The 21,683-nt window shown below is 33.1% G+C and overlaps 2 protein-coding genes across 3 annotated transcripts; both read right to left on the reverse strand.

The window, feature by feature from the left end:
• Positions 1-638: 638 nt before the first annotated feature.
• LOC143555488 (RNA demethylase ALKBH10B-like) lies at positions 639-6,661 on the reverse strand. The gene is made up of 7 exons (XM_077045023.1): positions 6,307-6,661; positions 3,815-3,945; positions 2,898-3,015; positions 2,077-2,193; positions 1,748-1,863; positions 1,085-1,239; positions 639-996 (listed from the first exon to the last, which is right to left on the reverse strand). Exons 1-7 carry the CDS (start codon positions 6,659-6,661, stop codon positions 639-641), a joined length of 1,350 nt encoding a protein of 449 aa, XP_076901138.1.
• An 8,708-nt stretch (positions 6,662-15,369) lies between these two features.
• LOC143555480 (E3 ubiquitin-protein ligase SP1-like) lies at positions 15,370-20,399 on the reverse strand. 2 transcript variants are annotated; one of them, XM_077045016.1, is made up of 11 exons: positions 20,173-20,399; positions 20,030-20,082; positions 18,106-18,230; positions 17,899-17,994; positions 17,679-17,816; positions 17,512-17,577; positions 17,293-17,405; positions 16,602-16,712; positions 16,019-16,062; positions 15,843-15,951; positions 15,370-15,746 (listed from the first exon to the last, which is right to left on the reverse strand). In XM_077045016.1, exons 1-11 carry the CDS (start codon positions 20,244-20,246, stop codon positions 15,644-15,646), a joined length of 1,032 nt encoding a protein of 343 aa, XP_076901131.1. In that variant the 5' UTR covers positions 20,247-20,399; the 3' UTR covers positions 15,370-15,643. The 2 variants fall into 2 exon arrangements, with proteins under 2 accessions (XP_076901131.1, XP_076901132.1); XM_077045017.1 differs by having other exon boundaries at positions 15,375-15,746; positions 15,843-15,933.
• Positions 20,400-21,683: the final 1,284 nt, after the last annotated feature.

Genomic DNA, 21,683 nt, shown 5'->3' on the forward strand with positions numbered 1-21,683 from the left:
AGGCCCGTAGGCCCTAACGAGTAACGAAATAAAAAGAACTGTAGGCCCAATATCTCAAATGGGTTATGAGTAAAAATAGATTGGGCCAAATATCTAATAAAAGAACTAAGAAGTGCCTCAGCCGGTCGCCCGGGTTGCCCAACCCAAGAGCCGGCTCTGAAAATACCTATTTTCATGAAATTGATCCATGAAATCAAATCACATGATCTTGAAATCGTCAAAATGTATCCAATTAATTATCGGTTTAACAAAAGAATCAGATTTGGATCGTGAATCGATCAGTTTTTTACTGTTCTTACGAAAAATGTTTTCTGAGCATATTATGGATTTTTGAGCGTATTTATGAAAAACTTATATGGATTTGAGCTTATTGGATACTAACATTGAGCGTTTTTTGTTTTTGTTTTTGGCTTGAGTTTTTTTGTAAAAAGGCTTGAGCGTGATTCACGTACCTATTATAGTTAAGGGATTATTGTACAATGAGAATTGGCAGAAACAGTCCCTGGAGGTTAATATATTAAGAATTGACACTAGACTTCTAATAATTCACAGTTTTAAGCTTACAACTGATTGCTAGAAAAAGAAGACATAAATAAGCTAGATATTACTTTATCACATGGCCTACAAGTGGTTACCGGTTAGTGTCCGGATGCGGGGTCCACATCGCTCGGTTCAGCCGAGGATTCAACCGTGAAAAGGCGTTCTTTTTGGGCTCGCGGAGGTAGATTTTTTTGTGGTTTCCTTGACCCAACACTGCACGGTAAGAAAACCCCGGTCCCACCACGAGACAGACACTGTGGGGTCAGTGCCATTGGATGGACCGGGGCTAACATCGGCAGTTGTGGTGGACCCCATTCAGTTGGTGGTGACAATGAGTTCTTTTCGCACGAGTCTAAAAAGACTTTGAAAAATGTGATGCTCGTTCGCTTAGTTGGAGATTGACATGTGGCGTGTGTAGCCACGTCAGCACTGTTTCCCCTCATCACTAAAAGCGACCTACGAGAGTTATAAAAGGTTCGGTTAAGGAACATTTCAATTTTCAACGGTTTTAAGCTCGAAACAAATAGTATTAAATGTTTGTTACCCTTCATTAAGAGTAAATGTGAGTGGTCCTTTATAGTTCCTGTCTTTATCGCATACTAAAGCATGCCCGAATGCCATTGATGTATTTGAGAGAATAAGTGTCGAGATTGGCTCGTCGACATGAGGTGGCTTCAAAAAAGGTTGTGAAAACTCCCCCTACACATAAGGTGAACCAGCCTCATTTTATTGCACCAAATTGTAACCACTTTTATGTTTTTGTCATTATATATATGTAACAGAAAAAATGGACTAACAATAACAATATTAGTAAGGTTTTTTTAGTAACTATTTTAGTTCAGGGGTATTTTTGTCTTTTCACATCAACTTAACAGAAAGAATGGATGAAGGTTAATGGGCTGCAAAAGAATGGGACAAAAGTTGAAACCATTGATTTAAAATAAATAGTTATTTTGATCAAACCATAGAGACTAAAATCGTATTTTGATCAAACCGAACTATTTTTTTACCATTTAATGCAATTGACCCGCTATAACAAAATTAAAAAAATAAAATAAAAAGCTAACGCGGCACCCTATTTTACCGGTAAAAAGGTGACATGGCAGATTTTTTCCTCGTTATATCAATTGCATTGTAACTGAATAAAAGTTTGTTACATTAAAACCGCACAAACATGAAAGTTATTTGAGTTTTGATGTAAATATACCTTGTCAAAAAAGTTTATGATGCAGCTATTTGGTCGTCTGTCTTCAGAAATCAAACGATACTTAATAAGGTGGTCGATGACACCTTCAAGAGCTGCCGGAATTGGCTCAATATGACCTGTAGATATATGTTAAATAATAACTAAGGGAATGTATTTTGTCTATGTGACTAAATGAATGTGTCATGTCGGTCAGGTAACGGGTCAAAATTTATATTGTTTTAAAAATAATGTTTTAGAGGTTTTTTGAAGTAAAAATACATTTTGGTCTATTTAATTTTGATCCCAAGACATGTTTTAGATATAGTATTCATAAGTCAAAAACTACTTACTATTTTGTGATTTATTTGTAACTCCATCGTTTACCAGGCCAAAAATGGGAGCTCCAAACTGAATAAGCTCTCTGTTGATAGCCTTCGACTGCTTGTTGTACGATATAAATGTCTCGCCTTGTAGCATCAAATCATAACATGAAACAGTTAAGATGGGACTTGTAGCCTTGCAATAATTAAAATTTTTAAAACATCTAAACAAGCATAAAAAAACACTCATAATACACTTCTAAGCAGTGCTTTAAAAACCGGTTCAAACCGGCCGGTTGAACCGGTTAAACCTGATTTCACACAACAGTCCAGTATTTTGAGCCCGATATTTTTAGCCGGTTTGTTAGACCATTGTACCGGCGGTTTTTTCCTAAAATACCGGTATTTACCGGCAAACCGGTTTTAAGTACGAGAATTTTTTGATATTTGCGACCCATATTTTTTCAAAATTACTATTAACCTAACAATTAACATTCAAATGTGTAAACTTTAAGACTATTTTATTAAAATTGAGTGCTTTTGTATTATTTTTTTTAACATAGATTAACTTTTGGATTATTTTTTGTAATGAAATCATTTGATTTCGGGTTATTTTAGGAGTTGAAGTTGAATTTATAGAAAATAAAAAGAAAAACTATTCAACCAATTGTACCATTTTTTAGCCCAATCGGTACAAGTAAAAAACCGGTTTTTAAAACATTGCTTCTAAGCTTTTTATTTAAATTATTTGAAGTAAATGTATATTTAACCAAGCCATACTATTTCAAAACTTTAGTTGCAAAAGGGAAGAACTAGCTTATGTATAAAAGCATCACGAATCTCGGGTCCACCTGAGAGTTCGCCGTTTTGGCCAGCAATTTGGAGTTTATTGATGTAGTCATTTAACCGAGTTAACTCGGTGTTGGATAGTATGTTCTCATACAACTTCAAGCCTCTTACAACGTTAACCTGTCATTCAATGAGTTGATTTGGGTTATGTTTTTATATCAAACACGCCGAATAAAAACATTAGCTAAAAAGGGGCATGTCAAATGGTCAAATAACCGGTCAACGGGTTAAAAGTTTTAGCTTGTTTACTTAAAAAAATATTAACTAAAATTAGGGGTGTGCGTGGTGCGGTGCGGTTTTAGGTTAAATCTAAACTGAAAATCAAAACTTCGGTTTTTGGATTTTTTGAAACCGTTCGGTTTCTGTTATTGGGGTTTCGGTTTTTCAGTTTTCATTTTGGTTTCGGTTTTTTGGATTTTGCCATTTAAGCTTGAAAATTTGAGGCCGAACAAAAAAGTTAGCAAAAAATAATGGATTTAAGTATATATATATTTTGTTCATTGTTAGCTAACAGTATTATATATTCAAACAAAAATATATGAGTTACATATTTATTAAATTCTTATAAATTACTTAAAATTATAAAAAAATATTAAAACTTAGGAATTCGGCTTGGTTCGGTTTTTATTATACATGGAAAACCAAAACCAAACGATATTTATAAAAACATAAAACCAAACCGTTGGTGTTTGTTTCGATTCGGTTTAGATTTTTCGGTTTTGGATTGTTTATTCGGTTTCTTGCATATCCCTAGCTAAAATGCAATGGGTCAAATGGGTCCGAGCCGGTCAACAAGTTCATTGTGATATGAACTTGTTTACTTAGAAAAATATTAGCAAAAATGTAAATGGGTCAAACAAGTCAACCCGACTCGATTATGTTCGAGAATACAAATATTAAATTAAGAAAAAGAATTCACCATATGCCCTTCTACACACTCTTTGGCTATGAACCCTTTTGTCATCTTGATCTTAGTCCTCCTAGCCTCCCAATCTTCAAGATTTGAACATATCTTAATGTTTTCTACCAATGGTTGCACTTCTTCAGATTCTACAAATATATTTAAAATTTACATCTAATTTTTAATTAAGCAAAGTCTCATGCATAAGCAGCATAGAATTAATATAATGGACTAAAAGACGGGAGTTACATATTTATTAAATTCTTATAAAATTCATAAAAAAATAAAGAAAATAAAAATAAATCCTAGGCTTATGAGCATGCTGCAATGTTTATGTCGTACCCATGAGAAGTAGAAGTGAGATAAAGCTGCAAGGGACTACCTCCTAATGCCAGTTTAGGCAGAATTTGGATGCGGTTACTAATTCATGATCTGACATGTACATAATGAAAATTTCATTCTCATTTCTATGAGAATCTTTATGAAAACCTTTACCCCTATATGTGTTGGACGTAATTTCGGACTCTAAGTCACACGTTGGTGAATTTGAGGGACCAATATTGACAAGTAGGTCATAGTTGGTTATGTTTCATAATTGTTTTGTTATTATAATTGGTAATGTATTTGCTAGCAAGTTATGTTAGTTTATATAAATCAAAGTGTAGCTGGACATTATAGAACACACGAGATGTAGTCGAGTTTGGGTTCATTAAGAATCATACTGAATTATAGTTTGAGAGATTGTAATAAGTTTTTAAGTTATATTTTGGGATTAACATAAACAAAAGTTAGTCGTTTAATTTGTGTTTGATTATCGATCGGGACTTGAGATGTTCAGTCAACTGTTGCGTCTCAACTCATTTCGTTTATAAATTCGGTTTGATTTAGTTCGGTTTTTATTTCTTGTAAAACCAAAACTGATCCGTAAGTTCGGTATTACATGCACACCAGTGCATGTAATCAACAATAAATTTATTATTATTATTATTTACTACAAAAGGATAAAGCCCAAGCCTCTTATGTTTCACCGTACGTCATATATTTAAAGATCAAATTCTCCACGTGTCATCATTTTATTTACTGTTTAAAATTCTAATACTTTTTGACCAACTTTTATTTATTTGCATGTTTATTGTTTTTCCCATAAAAATAGATTAGGTTGACACGTTGGTTATGAGTTTATGACATAGTGACTGCAATGAATTAATTAATTACCACAAAAGTTGGAAAGTAAATAAATAAACACACATATTAAGAACACTGAAATGCCTGCTGGTCACCTATACCGTTGATATTTGTGAAATCAAACCTTTTCCTCGAAAATTAATTATGCTCGGTTAAAAAGTTTTCAAGTTCCGGTAACTGATTTAGTTACGATGATAAAAGATATTGTTTCAATGAAATTCAGATGTTAATTAAAATATAATGTTGAACTGGCTGGTAATTTGTGTCTTGACGTGTTTAACATATTATAGGCGACACAATTAGCATGAGTATCAAACATGAAAACGACTTGTTTAACACTTGCCTGTGATGGTTTAAGTGTGACAGTTATGCGTTTTATGTACAAAGACGATATAATAGTCTCCTGAAATTTTTAAAAAAGTTAAAAATATATCGCCTTATTCTAAAAACAGACACATTTTTTAAAGCTCGAGCTCAGCTCGTTTCCATAGTGAGAAACCTTAAACGAGTCTATGCTTAGCTCAAGCTTGTGTAGTACCTTAATCAAGTCAAAGCTCTTGTAGTGTGAAAATCATACATAAAAGTCTAGGGCGCAAACAAGATGTGTTATTTGCGAGCTACTTGAGTTCGGATAGATAGAAAGCTTTTAATGAGATGAGATTTTTCCGATCTCAAGCTGAGCCAAGCCTATAATAGAGCTCTTTTAGTTATCAAGCATGAGCCTTGTTTTTCGTGAAGTTTTACATATTTTAGACTTATATACATTAGTTTCACGCTGCCGTACCCGAGCTTTGGCTTATTTAATATACTACACGGGCTCGAGCCGAGATGCTTGTTTAAGGGTTTTTTTTAATATATAAAATAACTAAAAACGTATATATAAATTAGTTAACAAATAATAAACGAGTTTAGCCAGAACTTGAGAAACAACTCATGAACCAAGCTCAAGCTTTAGAAAAAATGCTTGACTTCAGCTTGTAAGTTGTTGTTCCAAGTTCAAACTCGACTCATTTACACCCTTAAAAGTCTAAAACATGTAAAATGTAAAAATACACAAGGCTCGGGCTCAGGCTCAGGCTCAGACTTATTAACTATTTTTTTTTTTAGTGTTGGACTCGACTTAAGCTAGAAAACTCGTCTCATTTCAATTTTCTTTTTTACTTTTATCGATCCGATCTCAAACATCTCGGCTAGTTTGCACCCGTAAAAAACATCAGTGAAGTTCACGAGCACATATTTAACCACAAATCACGGACAGAGTTAATCTCCTGTGTATTGTACATTTGTACAACATATAATAATAATAATAATAATAATAATAATACCTGCATCAGTTACTTCACTCTTTGGTGAATCAACTCCATTACAACGATCATTATCAATATCTTTAACCTTCAAGAGCTCATGTGCGATGTCAGCGATTGAATAATACTTCTGCATGTGAAGAACCGGGATCCAGTTCATCCGACGCCGGTGTACAGCATTGAACACCGGCTCGTACTGATCACCATTGTCTAGTTTAGACAGGTGATCACATAACGCGTCAATGATCGCGTTTGCCGCAGCAAACTCGCCTTGGAACCAAGCGATGTTTGCATTGTTGGCCTCCCGCCTTGTTGGATAGTCCAACAAGGCGGGAGAGACGTCAGAAGAAGACGAAGAAGTGGTTACGGGCGCCATTGTATGTTTCCGCTTTCGGCTAGTAATCGGAGAAGTTGATAGTAATTTGCTGAGGTTTTGGAGAGTTTAGAGAGAGTGAAAGATATAGATGAATATATATATATATATATATATATATATATATATATATTGATTTCTTTTGAGAACCACTTTGAGTTTTAAGAACTCGACGTAACAATTTTTTCAAATTTTTTTTACACATGTGTAATACGTAAGTGTAAGTGATATACAAAAAATACGGCATTTTTTTACACACCGAATCGACTTTTTACACATGTGTAACTAACGTTTAAACTTGTGTAATTATCAAAAATACCTATTCTCTCTCCTGCTTTATTTTTTAATTAAATTTAATCTCAGCCACATATTTCATATCATTTAATTAAATGTGTGATTCAAAATTGAGTTATTAAAGTTCTTAAAACTCACCATGGTTCTCAAAATAACCCTCCCCTATATATATATGTATGTATATGCACACAAAGAAACCATTTTCTAGTCTTGTTTGTTTGTGGATTTTATTTACTAAATTGTTTAAATTTTTTTAAAAAGATGTATAATTTTTGGTACGGGTGTAAATGAGCCGATTTAGGCGCTTGTGAGTAGAGGTGCATAAACCGGTTTAAAACTCAAAACCTGTTTGGATTAAAACCGGTTCGGTTTAGTCAACAAAAGTTAAAACCGGTTTATGATCGGTTTCGATTCGGGTTGAAACCGGTTTCTTACCATGTTACAATCAGTTTCGGTTCAGGTTTTGACCGGGTTTTGCCCGGTTTGGCCGGTTTCGGTTAACCGGTTTTGATGGAGAAAACTACAAAGGTTCCAAACCGACGGTTTCAATCTGTTCCAAACCGGTTTCTACATAATCGGTTTCAAATCGGTTCGGTTTTCGGGTCGGGTCGGTTAATCGGTTTATTTGTCCACCTCTACTTGTGAGTTGTACTTGAGATTGGCTTGTAGCTTGAGCTTAAACGGGCACGAGCTTACAAATAAGTTTGTTTAATAAAAGAGTTCAAGCATGACCTAGTTAGCGAGCCTAAACGAGCATGTTATTTATATAGTTTTTATTTAATATGTTTAATACTTATTGTTACGTATTTACGATAAAATTATTAACTAAATAGTATATGTAATGTAATATAAAATTCTAATTAAAAATATAAAAATAGGTATAAATATATATTACTTAATAAATAAATAAATAAATATTATATATGAGCGGATCCGAACTCTCTGTAAGTTAGGCAAGCCGATTTTGGGCTCAGCTGGCTTTTGCTTACACTTCTAGTTTATTGGATAAAAATTGAATGCTGAAACAATCAAACTTGAGCATCTCTACATTTTGACTTAGCGTCTAACGTTACAAAATGTATAATGTTATCGTTTGAAATATACGGTGTCACTTGACTATCGGATAGAAATATTAACAAAAAAATGTCTTGTGATGCATATTATTTTTCGGACTTGTGCTATAAAAATATTAATAAAACAAACAATGTATTACCCAAAATTCAGGGATTAAATATGTAAAAATGGCAAAGCAAAAGGGGCAGACTGGCAATTGTGAAAAACTTGGGGAGAAAGTTAAGGGTTAGTCAAAATCATATCAACTCAAATGGTAAACTTGGGCAGTAAGTTTGGTTGGTCAAAATCCTATCAAGTCAAAAGAACCACTGTACTTATTATTCATGATGTAAGATTTTTGTGTTAAGATAAGTGAATTTTCGTTTAATTTTTTTATATCACTAAACTAGTTTTTCTACCCAGCTGCGTCGCGCCAGAGCAGTTAGCAAAACCCCAGCTTTGAAACCAGAGCTTTGGTAAAACTTGAGCGTTACGACGATGAGTCGACACAAATTCGATCAATATCGGCTGCATTCGTTACGAAATAGACACAAAAAAAAAATAATTCGTCAAATTAACATATAAAAAACATTAACATATAAGAAAACAAAATATTTAAGACGATGTTTATTTGGTTGGCAAACCCGGGCGGTGGTAAAACCCAAGCGTTGTCGGTCCCAAGCATAGAGGCGGTACTTGACACGAATTCGGTCGGTTTTGATTACATACTTGTCGATACCGGAACTAAAAAATGAAAAATTATAAAAACTTGAGGTGGGCCAACGATCAATTTGGGGGGGGGGGGGGGGTCGGTCGGTAGCGTTTTCGGTCATGGGCTTTAAAAAGACCACGAGTCTCCGCGAACTCGATTGGTTCTATTTATATTTGTTATGGTCCCGGAACTAAAACAAAAAAAATGACGTTTGCTCGGCTTTTATTACGTATATTTTGGTAACTGAACAAAAAAAAAACTGATCAATGCGGTGCCGCCAAGTGGCTCAACAGGCCACTTGCGGAACCAAACTTGTTAATTATAAATAGTAATAATTACAAAATTTATTTTTTTGAAACGGCAAATTTTTTTTAATAACCAATTAGCAAGAAGCTAGAAAATGAACGAAAGACAACAAGATGTATTTATATCAATTATTTTACAAAAATTTTTGAAAGACGAGAGATATTTATTTAAAGAAAACCCAACAAAACTTATTATATGAGACTGTAAAATTTGTATTTAAATAATCTCTTAGTGATATATAAATTGCTTTTTTGATAATGAAATATATAGATTAAGTTTGGGAAAGTTATTATACAAAGGACTTGATACAAATTGCTTCATGATCCCTCACTAAACTAATAACCCTATATGTATAGAGAAAATAATAATTAAAATAATAATAAAGTTATGGGCTTATATCTACATAGGAGCTTTAAGCTTTATATGCTCTAATATAATTGTCATAGATAGAGGGTACACAATAACAAACATAGTAAGATAGCAAAAGTATACATACTACATATAACCCATGAAATTATAAACACAAAACCAAACAAAACAAAACATTACAACTTTTGAACAAGACATAAAATGAAGAGATGGTCACCCCCTAACCACCATGTTCCGCCTCGGTGCCACCTTAACTTATTTCCTCGGCGGTCAAGTGATTAAATATATCCTTACTTAGAGTCACCAACACTAGATGTAGTTCTCAACCTAAGTTTTGTCCGGTTAATATAACTAGAAAACATGTCGTTGAAGCTTTCACGTCTAGAAACCGTTCGCCCACCCTTTACCTTCTTGCTCGTTACATTGATCTCATTCGTTACATTCCCACTTGTTACATTCGAAGGCGCTCTCATTTTCATTTTCGTATTTTCTATATAACTATTGTACTTCTCTTCACTAAAAGTCTTGTTAGCGGTCAACTCCTTATCTTCGCTCCTCTTGATGGTACTAGACGAAAAACGAACAAATCTTTTAGTTGGTTTTACTTCACGGGGAGAAAAAGACTCGGGTTTGGGGGTTGGCATCATTTCACTGTGAACTGGCTGGTGAAAGGCGGATGCTGGTGTCTGGGACGCAGTTGGATTCATGGTGGGAAGTTTAGTGGTTGATAGTGACGGATTTGAGATGTCGGTTTTCGGGTTTTGAGAATTCCTACGTGAAAAACCAAAGGTGACTTTAGATATCTTCTCATATGAGCTTCTAGCAAAACTTTTGTGTGAGTGATCTTTGGCCATTAGGTTCAAACAAGTAGTGGTTTGTGGGATTTTGGTAACAATGTGTGGGTATTTAATAGGGGTTTAAAGTAGTGTTTGATGCTTAACAAAGAATAAATTCAATCAACCTTTAGTCATCATTTAATTAATAGTTGTTAAGGCTGAAAATGTCAAAAGTAGTTGTGTAAAAATATGTAACAAGTAGATTCGTACTATGTTTTATTAAACTAGCGTCTTTCAATAATCAAGTAAAAGGTAATGTTTACATTGATAGAGAAGACAAACAAACGAAATGTAAAAAAGACGGTTGAAAATAAGCATGTCAAATCAACTTAAAATCATCCAATAATTCATAAAACCCATTAGATCATTTACTTACATATTTATATTATGATTGTAAAAGTAATTGTTTTAAATTATAATTATGACATTAAATGAGAATTTTCGATTATTTTTAAAAATAATGGTTCTCAAGTGACATGATGTGGTGGCAAGGCGAAGATATAATTTGGTAAATCAGATTAAGGGTAGATAAGTAATTCCGGATTCTCAACAAATAATCAAAATGAAATAACAATTTCAGATATCCGTAGAAAGTCCTATTTCACCTTATCAAACATTCTTAGGAAAACATAATTATTCGCTTTCTAAAAATAGTTTAAACTTGTACGCAACTCTATGTGATCGAGCCTACTCGTATTAAAATACCTATTTTGACCCGAACCAATTGACGCCTTTAGTTAAGATTAAAGCTAAACCACTTGATTAAGAGTTAAGATTCCCTCTTTAAGGGCATATGTGCAATAATTAATGCTTAAATATCTATGTAATGTTTGTTTATAAACCTAAAATGGGCATTGGCTAGAGGTAAAGGATCATATTCTATTTTCTCCTTTTTTATTGTGCTACAGCTTGGTTAATTAAGTGTTTAGAATCAGATTCTAAGAAAGCTTTACACAAAAGCTTGATTTGAACTACAAAAGTTGAGAATATATAGGGGAGGCCATGTTCGAAAAACGGAAATTTATCTATTCGACTAGACTATCCGAGGTTACTTTGTGACTCGTATGACACCGCCATCCCGACAATTTCCATGACTAAATCCGAATATCACTATCGTTAGTGCTAATGTTCGCAAAATGTAGCAGATTTAAGGTAGTGGAAAAAGAAACCCGGACAAGTAGGCATGTTGGGTAACATACTAGTAGTAAAAATTTCGATTAGACGTTGATTAATCATTGATTAATCCCAATTAGTCCAGATAAATTCTGATTAATCTCCGACTAATTCCAATTAAACGCTAGTCCTCACCCCACCCCACCGTCCGACTAGCGATTTTTACAACACTTATTTTGTCAAAACATATTATTTTTTATATATTTTTGAATTATACAAATAATGGTTGTGTTGTGTGTGATTAGACAAATACTTAAGATGTTTTATTTGCAAAGATTTAGAAGGCTTTATGCATTTGGATTACTAATGATGCCTAATATTTCTTTACCGGGTCACTATAGTGAAGTGTGCTATATTCACATATGCTACATCTAAAAGACAACTACTATATTGAAGAGAGATGATCTCGATTCATGGGTTATTCTGGACCTGAAACGAATTAAATGCAAAAATATGTGTGATGCAGCGGTAAAACGATAACGAAGATCTATCACGTTGATTCTGTGAATACCCGTGAAGAACTTCACCAAACCTTCAAATTCCCACTTAAAGGACAAGAAAATGAAGAGAAAAATATTTATTATCAAAATTCAAGTCTCACCGTCCATATTACATCAATATCATATAAATAGTTTTTCTAATACGAAATGGGCCCAAAAAGGGCAATGGGCCAAACACAAACTTAAAAAGAAAAAAATAAAAATTAACAAAAAAACATAAAAAGGCTCATAACTTTATTTAAGAGGCGTTTTTGGGCTTTGGACAAGGGCCAAACCGCCGTAGGCATTTGCCACAATGTGCTCCTCGTCTCAAGCTTCGATTTGACTGATAATGGGCTTGAAACGGAGCTTCGTGGGCCAAGTTATGCTCATTTTCGTGGGCCACCTTTGGAAGCACGATAATGAGCCTTCAAATATAACATGGCACGTTCTCCGATACTTGGGCCTCCATCAATGTGTGGACAAACAAGGACAAAAAATTTGGGAAATCGCTAATTTTGTGACCGATTCGGTTTTGGTGGCTAACTTTGTGACCGATTTTGTTTTTATCGTAAAACAGTCGTTAGTTGTGCAACCATATTAGTCAGTTGCAAATTTCGTTCGTTTTTAACCCATTTGTGTAGTAGTGGCTATCCTGGTTCGTTATACTTATATAGTTTTCCTTTTTCATACAGAATCAAGTACTAATTCGCACGTTTGTTTAATAAGATTGATGTCGACAATCGCAAAACTGATCGGATAGAAACGTATCAAACATAAAATGATAATTAAAACATATGGAAATTGGCACCTGAAATTGTTTTAAGTATTCGAATATGCTTAATTGAAATCTAGAAATTATTTATATCAAATCAAGCATGAGATGTATAAACAATAGGGTTAAGTATATATTCTCTAATGTAGTTGAGACTTTTTATGTGTATTATTATTACCAAACAAATAATATGCTAATATTACTTTATGCAAGAGATATTATTACTTATGGATGTATTAACGTTACTTCTTGTGACATTCAAGTCTTTCAAGATGCAATTTAATTTAAACTAGGATTTAGAACCCTGCGCTTCGCGACATGATCATTAAATTGAACAAAAAATTATACGTAAAAACGTTAAATCGCGAATGGGCTGTGAGCTGACACGAAGTCAGCCTGCATCAAGTTACGACATCAGAAATAAACTCGTCAATGCCAAAATACAACAAATTATAACACGTAGAACAAAAAAACTATCACGTTGCTGCTACGAACCAACACAAATTCGGTTAGTATCGACGGTACTAGCACAAATTCGTAAACATAAATTAGTTAGACAAAAACAATATTTTAAAGGTGTTTTATCAAACGTTGAAACGTGCATATAAAACAATGTGACGATGATATATTTTTAGATCATGAAAAAAAGTTCCGGTCATTATAAAGACGAACTATAAAAAAATACGAAAGCAAAGTTTAAGAAAGCGTTTAACCGACAAATAAACATATAAAACCGACACTTGTTCAAATTTAATGTTTAAATATATAGTTTGTATAAATTATATAATTAGTTGGGAAAAAGTAAATAAAGAAAATAAATCCATCATTTTTATTTCTAGGCTAGTAATTTAATGATTGTAACTAATATAATATTAAAAAATTTAATAGTAAAATGAATAGTATATACGTGAGTAGGAGTAAATCTTCTTTTTAATATATATAATAATTTGCATATGGTATTACCGTATTAGGTGTTACCCGCTCTGCAAAAAAGACGCACTGATTCATAAATCTTTCAATATCGGGTTATGCACTTGGTGGAAACACAAACTTTCTTTCTTGATGTTTTAATTATTCGGTTGAGATTTCAAATAACGCACCGAAATACTTTGCTCTATTACGGGTTATTTTTCTTTCCTTCCATTTCATTTCTTCTACACCCTTAAATTAACTCGGGAACAGAGCGCAAACAAAATAAACACTCTCGTTCTTCAATTTTTGAATTATCCGATTAAGTTTCAATTCGCACATTCAAACCGCAGAAAATGTTTTCGAAATAAACAAGTAAACAACCATTTCGGTAGTGACATGCATAGTTCTTGAATATATGCCATCTCTTCTAATGATGTTTTATTTGACCCTAGCTAGAAAAACTTAAAAATCAAACATATGCATAAGTTACATTTGTGAATTATATATTTAGCTGTCATGTCACAGCTTGTTGCATGTTTACCTTCTGTATCCAGAAAAAGAAAATTAACCGAGAAAATCAAATGCATGATCAACAAAAGTATCAACTTAGACTATTGACAATTATCGAAGATTTTCGAGTCACGTAGCTACGAAAAGGTCCTCACCACCTGCCTGATTCTACTTCGACACATTGGACAATTTATCAAACGTGACGAACATGTCATACAGCAACACATATGAACACACCTAAAAGAACATAATCCGCTTGTTTATGGTTTTTATATTAAAACACACATAAAATGTTTAAGGAGACAGACATTCAATACATAACTAATTTTAAGTAAATAGGTTATTCGTCAAATATGATTAACAAAAGTATCCGCTAAAATACCGATATGACTTCTTTTAGTAAAACAAATTTAGAGGTTGTAATATCCTCAAGAATCGGTTGAAGTTAAGAAAAATGACAAAAATGTCTGTTTTACTAGTCAAAGTAAACAAAATGTTTATTTGACCAGCTTTTTCTCAAAATGTCCACCCAAATCAAGTTGACCCGCCTAGTTAATAATCATCACTTGACAAGATTTACAACCAACAAGATTCTGCCACGTGTCAACAAAATCTCGGCGGAATCCAAAAAATCTTGGCACAAGCAAAAAAAACTCATCGGAAGACCAGAAAAATCATGTTGGAAAACCAAAAATTTCATTGGAAGCTAAAAAAATCACATTGGAAGATGAGGACTCCAAAATAAATCTAGTCGGGACGCCTAAAAAATCTCGTTCAACGGTATTTTTTTCAAAAAGTTATGGGCGTTTCAACAGGATATTGACATCTAGTCGGGTGCTTATTATTAAGTAGGCGGTTCGACTGGATTTGGGGTTGACATTTTGGGAAAACCCCGTTCAAATGTACAAAATGCTTATTTTAACTGGTCAAATGGACATTTTGGTCAATCGGACTTGGACCCAAAATGAATGAGATTATAGTACAATGAGTTGGTTCAAAAACGTGTATTACGCTTTACGATTCACTACTTATAAAAACACTACTTTTGTTCTTATACGGGTTCGACACCTAACAGAAAAAAAACACTCAAAAAGTTCCTGTAAATTTTAAATTATCGTATATTGAGATTTCGAATAAACCATCAATATACTCTTAATGTGATTCCATAACTCATAAAATCGCCCGTACCAAAAGAGTCGAAAATCATACAAAATGTTTACAAAATACTAAACCCTCCAAATATCAAATAAGGTTGAAATTATTATTGAAATAAGACAAATTATGTTCATCCTCCAACCTGACCTGACTGGTTTAAACCCGCACCCAAACGACAAAACCAACCTTTTCGCTACCCTAGCGCCTAATGGTGTACATAGAAGCTTCAAAATCAAACATACACTAAAGTTACTTTATGAAATATATATACACATTTGGGTAAACATAAAAATCTTAAAAGACGGAAATACAGCTTCTAAACTCGCAAGACCACGTATTGAATACATGGTCAACAAAAGCATCAGCTTTGACTTTGACTTTGACTTTGACAACTGTCAAACAGACAATTCTTTAGTGACGGAAGGTCTTCACCACCTGCGTGATTCTACTTCGACACAACGGACAACTTGTCAAGTGTGACGAGCATGTCACGCAGCAGCACATATGACCACACCTAAAAAAACCCATAGTCCGGTTATAAGTTGTAAATGTGATTTTAATAATTTTATATTACATGTCCGAAGAGAAGGTATGGTTATATAAAACTTACGGGACAAAAACGGAATTGTACTCCTGCTCGAGGCATATAACGCATATATCAGGCAGCTGTCCATCCTTTCGGGTGCCATTGACTCCATTTTCTGCTTTAACATTTGAACCTAAAGTTAGGTAAGAAAAATTTTATAAACAAACTAATTTATTAAATCTAAAAACAGAGCGACTGACCCTCGACGTCTGAAGTTGTTCTTTTGGCTGCAGCATCAAGAACTCTGCGTATATTATACATAAATAAATACATAACGTAAATGGAGTGTCTTAAAGGCTTTCTAATTTAAAGGCTGCTTATGTCTTAAGATTAAGACTGCATTAAACTTTAATTCGTTCTATATCGGTTATCGAATCACAGTTAATAATTCCCTTAGTTAACAAACATAACAACCATGTAAGTTTGTTTTTAAGCTATTTAAAAGTAATATTACATATCAAAACAGTAGTGATTAAGATCTAATAATTTTTTTTAAATCTATTTTTTTTAAATCTAATATAAATACTAAAAATAAATAAAATATTGTAATATTAAGTATTATCCATTATATTCATGTGCAGACTATATCCGGTCCTAAGTAAGGCATCGATCAGTTAACAAGCATCCAACTTAAGAAACACGACCTAAAAACTACTCATGAATATACTGATGTTTGTACTTTGTTTCAATAAAAAGTAACAAGCTGAAAAAGAAAGTTGTAACCGAAAGCATATTAGTTGCCAAACAAGTGAACAACCATTAAAGTGATTGTAAATTTAATACCTTTTCTTCATTTCCCAGTGAAGTCTTCTTTCCATTATGTATTGAAATGCTTGTTTAGCAATCAAATAAAAACCGAATGCAGCAAATCCTATGGAAGCATACTTGTACCACCTGAATAGACCAAGAAGTCAGTAGAGAGACAAAACTCGATGCTAGAAAAAAAATATGAAAACAACCCATTTAACCCATTCCTTCTCTATATCGGTTATCGGTCCCTTGGTTAAATATCGGTCAAAATATCGATACCGAGAATATCAGCAATATTGACCGATATATCACCGATATTCTCGTTTTAAGTCTTAATTATCAATTTTCTATCAGCGATATTGGCCGATATATCACCGATATTCTCGTTTTAAGTCTTAATTATCAATATTTAATGTTCAATGATAGTGTTTTAAGTTTAATCAGTTCATACTTGCTACAATGTTTTGGAAGTTGCAAAAGGTTAATTTTTTAATGGTAGGAGAGTATACTGAATTATTAGTGTTAAATTGCTATATGAATTTTACATGATTATTTTTCCGCATTAACTGCTTAGTTCCTTTTTAAGCTATCCGACATTTTACATGTTAAAATTTTCACATCTCTGGTCTCCCAAGAAGCATAAAGCAATATATAAACTACTATGAACACATGTGCATGATGCCATAATGAACGAATTAATTACACTTTTTTGACAGTACATAACCTGGCCCATTTCCCGAGATTTGCAATGAGTTGATCGATGTTTTTATGAGACACATAAAACGGGCCTTTAAGCGGACGTTGGATCCGAACAGTTCCAATGTCATCTTTAATAGCCTGCGTTTTAGGTAGAAAACACAAAATGAAATTTTAGACAGAGCAGAATATAGTTTACAAATATAACCAAAAAAGAAGAGTTCTTCACTAGTATGAAACCACATACCTCACCAACAACAGTTAACGGAGTGCCTGTTGGTAGAACACGCTCAACTCGCTTAACTCCAAGCATCTTCAAAACAATAAAACATTTAACATAAGCCATAACTAAAGTCATGAAATTAATAGCATGCTTAAGTGTATAAGAATTTAATATATTAACAAATTCCATACTTTAAGACCTTGCAGATAGTCTAATGTTCCACGAACAAGTGATCTTCCCGATTCCTCAAACACTTCACTTCCAACAGTTAATACCAAACCTGCAGCACCACGAGCTCCAACAACATATACACGAGCACTTCCATCATCCTAAATCAAAACGATCAAAGATTGAAGAAAATTTCAAAAAAGACGGAGAAAGAAAAAAAAAGATGAGACAAGCGTTGCTCACCAAGTACCATGGGACCTCTTTACACATCGATAACATGAGTGCAGAGTCTTGAATCCATGAACCAGCATCATTATGTTTCAAAAAGTGTTGTTCTGCCTGTAAATGGTAATAGAGTAAGTATCATGTCACCGGCTTTCACATAAAAAATAGAGAATATACGGAAAAAGTAACAAATTATTATAATAACCGAGTGTATGCACTCCTTACCGTTTCCTCCACAATCACTCCTCGCAAACCACTATACTCGCAATTAATTGGAGTATCTGAACTGACTCTACCAGATATTGTAACAACAAAAGGCAACACTTTGTTTGCAGTGTCTAGTAGATGTGCTGAAATGGAAAGAACACATTTTTCATCAGTTATATACCAAAAACTTTAAAATCACTCTTATGATATTTACAAGTAGGGCTATGCAAAGTCATTTCGGTTCAATTACGGAAGACTGGTTAACCATAACAATAAGTGAATGGTCGTTAACCGTCGGTTTCGGTTAAGTTCGATTAATTGTCCAATGTAGTTTTTATGGGTTTTTTTTCCTTTGTTTCAATTGAAATTGGTTCAGTTGAAATTTGGTTTTTTTCCAAGCTCAATAATTAGTTTCGAAGCTATCATTTGCTGGTTTAAAGTTTATGATGTTCAAAACTATGTTATATAGACAGCTGCAGCATAAATTAAAATGCTTGAAGCTGAATAGAGGTATAAAAAATAGAAACCGAGATATAAAATTTGAAAAAACATAAACATATAAGGTTCGGTTTGGTTTCCGGCACAGTCAGTTAACAGAGACGCACTAAACCTAACCTTAACTAAACGGTCAGTAAAAAGTATTCACTTAACCATAACCGTCAGTTTTGTTCAATTATGGACAATTTTGGTTTTAGGTTCGTTTTTCTTTCTGTTAATAATCAAAACCAAATTTACGCTTAAATCTTTGCTTAGAAATACATGAAATGGAAGCATATATACATGAAGTGGAGGTATAAATACATGAAATGAAGGTATAAATACATAAAATGGAGGTCTAGAACAATAAATACATGAAACGGAGGTACACAAGCTAGTAATATACGAAAATATGAACAGTTTGGTTCGGTTTGGTTAATTACGGTTAACCGAGGGTACAAAAGTAAAGAATAACCGATTGTCGGTTAATTCAGTTTTCAATTTAGTTTGGTCGGTTTTCGGTTATTGCTCAATTAACAGTTCGGTTTTCAGTTATGGTTCGAATTTTTCTCACCCCTATACAAGTAGCAGTGTGCACGGTTTGATTATGTCAAAACCATAACCGAACTACCAAAGCCATCGGTTGATCAGTTTTATTAATCAATCGGTTTTTGGTTTGTTCTAAATTATAATTCCAGGTGATAATCAAAACCAAATTTATTAAATTTTCGCTTAAAAGTACATGAAATGAAGGTATATATACATATACATAAAACTGAAGTATAAATACATGAAATGAAGGTATAGAACAATAAACACATTCGAGGTGTTTGGCCTAGCTTTTATTTTTGGCTTATGTTTATACCCTTACACAAATAAGCTTCTTCAAATAAGCTAAAAAACCATCTTCAAATAAGCTTCTTAAAATTAGCCTATATAAGCTAATAAGCATAAGCTTAAAAAGCTAAACCAAACACCAAGTTAAGCTTATTTTGTAAATAAATAAAAAAAAGCTAAAAAAGCTATAAGCTTGGTTACAAAGCTTATAGCTTTTTTAGCTTTATTTTTACAAAATAAGCTTAGTTTGGTGTTTGGTTTAGCTTATTAAGCTTAAGCTTATTAGCTTCTATAGGCTAATTTGAAGAAGCTTGTTTGAAGATGGTTTTTTAGCTTATTTGTAAAAGCTTATTCGTGTAAGGATATAAGCATAAGCCAAAAAATAAAAGCTAGGCCAAACACCAACTGAGGAACACAAGCTAGTAATATATGAAAATGTTATGAAAATGTGAATGGTTCGGTTGAGTTTGGATTGTCGGTTAATTCAGTTTTCGGCTAATTTCGATTCGCTTCCGATAACCAGTTGCTATGTAAAACTGGCTAACCTAATTCTAACTCCATTCAATCTAACTGATTACTTAAATTAATAATATTGAAATAACCGGAAACCGAATAACTTATAACTAACCCAAATCCTTCAACTGATTGACTCGAGTCACCGATTTGAGAGCCTCTGCATCCCTAATAATAATATATATATATAATCACCAATCAAATAATAATAATAATAATAATATAAGCAACAGCATGTGATGAATTAGAATTACTTACTTTCCGCTGCTGCGGCCGAGAATATAAAGAGCAGCAGCACTCAGACAACAAGTGACTCCACCCCAAGGTACCATTACTGTATCTATCAATTAATTAATTATTAATCAAACCTGGATGATGGAGGACATGACACGTAAGCTTTAGATATAATAATTTAGGGTTTCAGAAAGAGGAAAGTGTGTGTGTGTGGATGATTTGAGGTGAGGGAGTGATGACGGAATTGGAGATTATCGAATGAATGCAGGGCATGAAATAATAATAATAATAATAATAATAATAACAACAACAAATTAATAATCGATTCACGGAAAAAAACATATTTGGATCGTTAATCGATCAATTGTTTACTTTTTTTCACGAAACCCGTTTTTTAGCGTTTTAGTTTTGGCTGAGCATTTTAGGTTTCTGCCTGAGCGTTTTAGTATTTTTGCTTTGTTTTTTTGCCTTTAAGCGTTTCGCGCGTACATATCGTACGTTAATGTATTATTGTACAGTATAATAATAATTAATAATGACGTGTGTTTGTTTATTGGGATAACGTATGTACAATGGCAGGTATCTTCAAAACAAGTTTTATCAGATCTACTTCTCTCCTTTTGATTGTGGTCTATGTACTTTGGATTAGTATTTCTTTTCATTTTGAAATTTATTTTAAAAAAATTTATAAAACAAAGAAAAACGTGAAAATATAAAAAATAACAGAACCAGAAATTCTTATTTTTCATTTCGGTTTCATTAAAATATTAAAAAAATATATCGGTTTTACAAAATTATACATATATGTATAATACATATTTTTTTAACTTTGTAAACGATATTCTTTTATACACATATGAATAATTAAAATAAATTATAATGTAATGTGTACATTATGTAATTAAGATTAAATAAAGATATACACATGTGTATAATTAGGGTTTTTTTTTAAATTTCGAGATGAAAAATATTTGGAAATTGTTTGCTTGTATTTTCGGAGCCAAACAACGAGCAAAGGTCCGCTCGGTTCGGTTCAGCTCGAATATTTTTAATTTATTTCATATATAATAGTGTTCCATTGGTAGACGAAAACTATTGGCGGGAATCCAAATGTCACGACGAAGATAGATTTGGTTGGACTAAAATTGGAATTTAAAAAACTTTTGGACTATTTTCAATTTCGATCTCTTCCAAAGGACTATTTTGAGAATTTTCTCTTTTTTTTCTATTATTTTATTAAAGCTTGAGTTGTGAATGTGGACACTGAGACATGGCCTACGGGTGAGAAGGTGATTTACGTTGTGTTCATGAGTTCGCTCACTGAACGAGTGAAAGGAAATGTTTTCCTTTTCTTTCTACTCTTCTCGTTTCCCTTCTTCTTCTCTTGAGTTCACTAACGATCAACAAACGGCGGAAGTCATACTGTGCCAGCCTGAAAAGTAGGATGGCATCTATCACTCAATTTGAGAATGTGACATGTATAGTGCCTCGTTCATAAAGCACTGAGGCACATATCGTAATTTTCTCTTTATCCA

This window comes from Bidens hawaiensis, unplaced genomic scaffold (assembly GCF_021521415.1).
Source record: "Bidens hawaiensis isolate Kalapana, Puna unplaced genomic scaffold, B.hawaiensis_p1.1 tig00018136_1, whole genome shotgun sequence".
Classification (NCBI taxonomy): Eukaryota; Viridiplantae; Streptophyta; class Magnoliopsida; order Asterales; family Asteraceae; genus Bidens; species Bidens hawaiensis.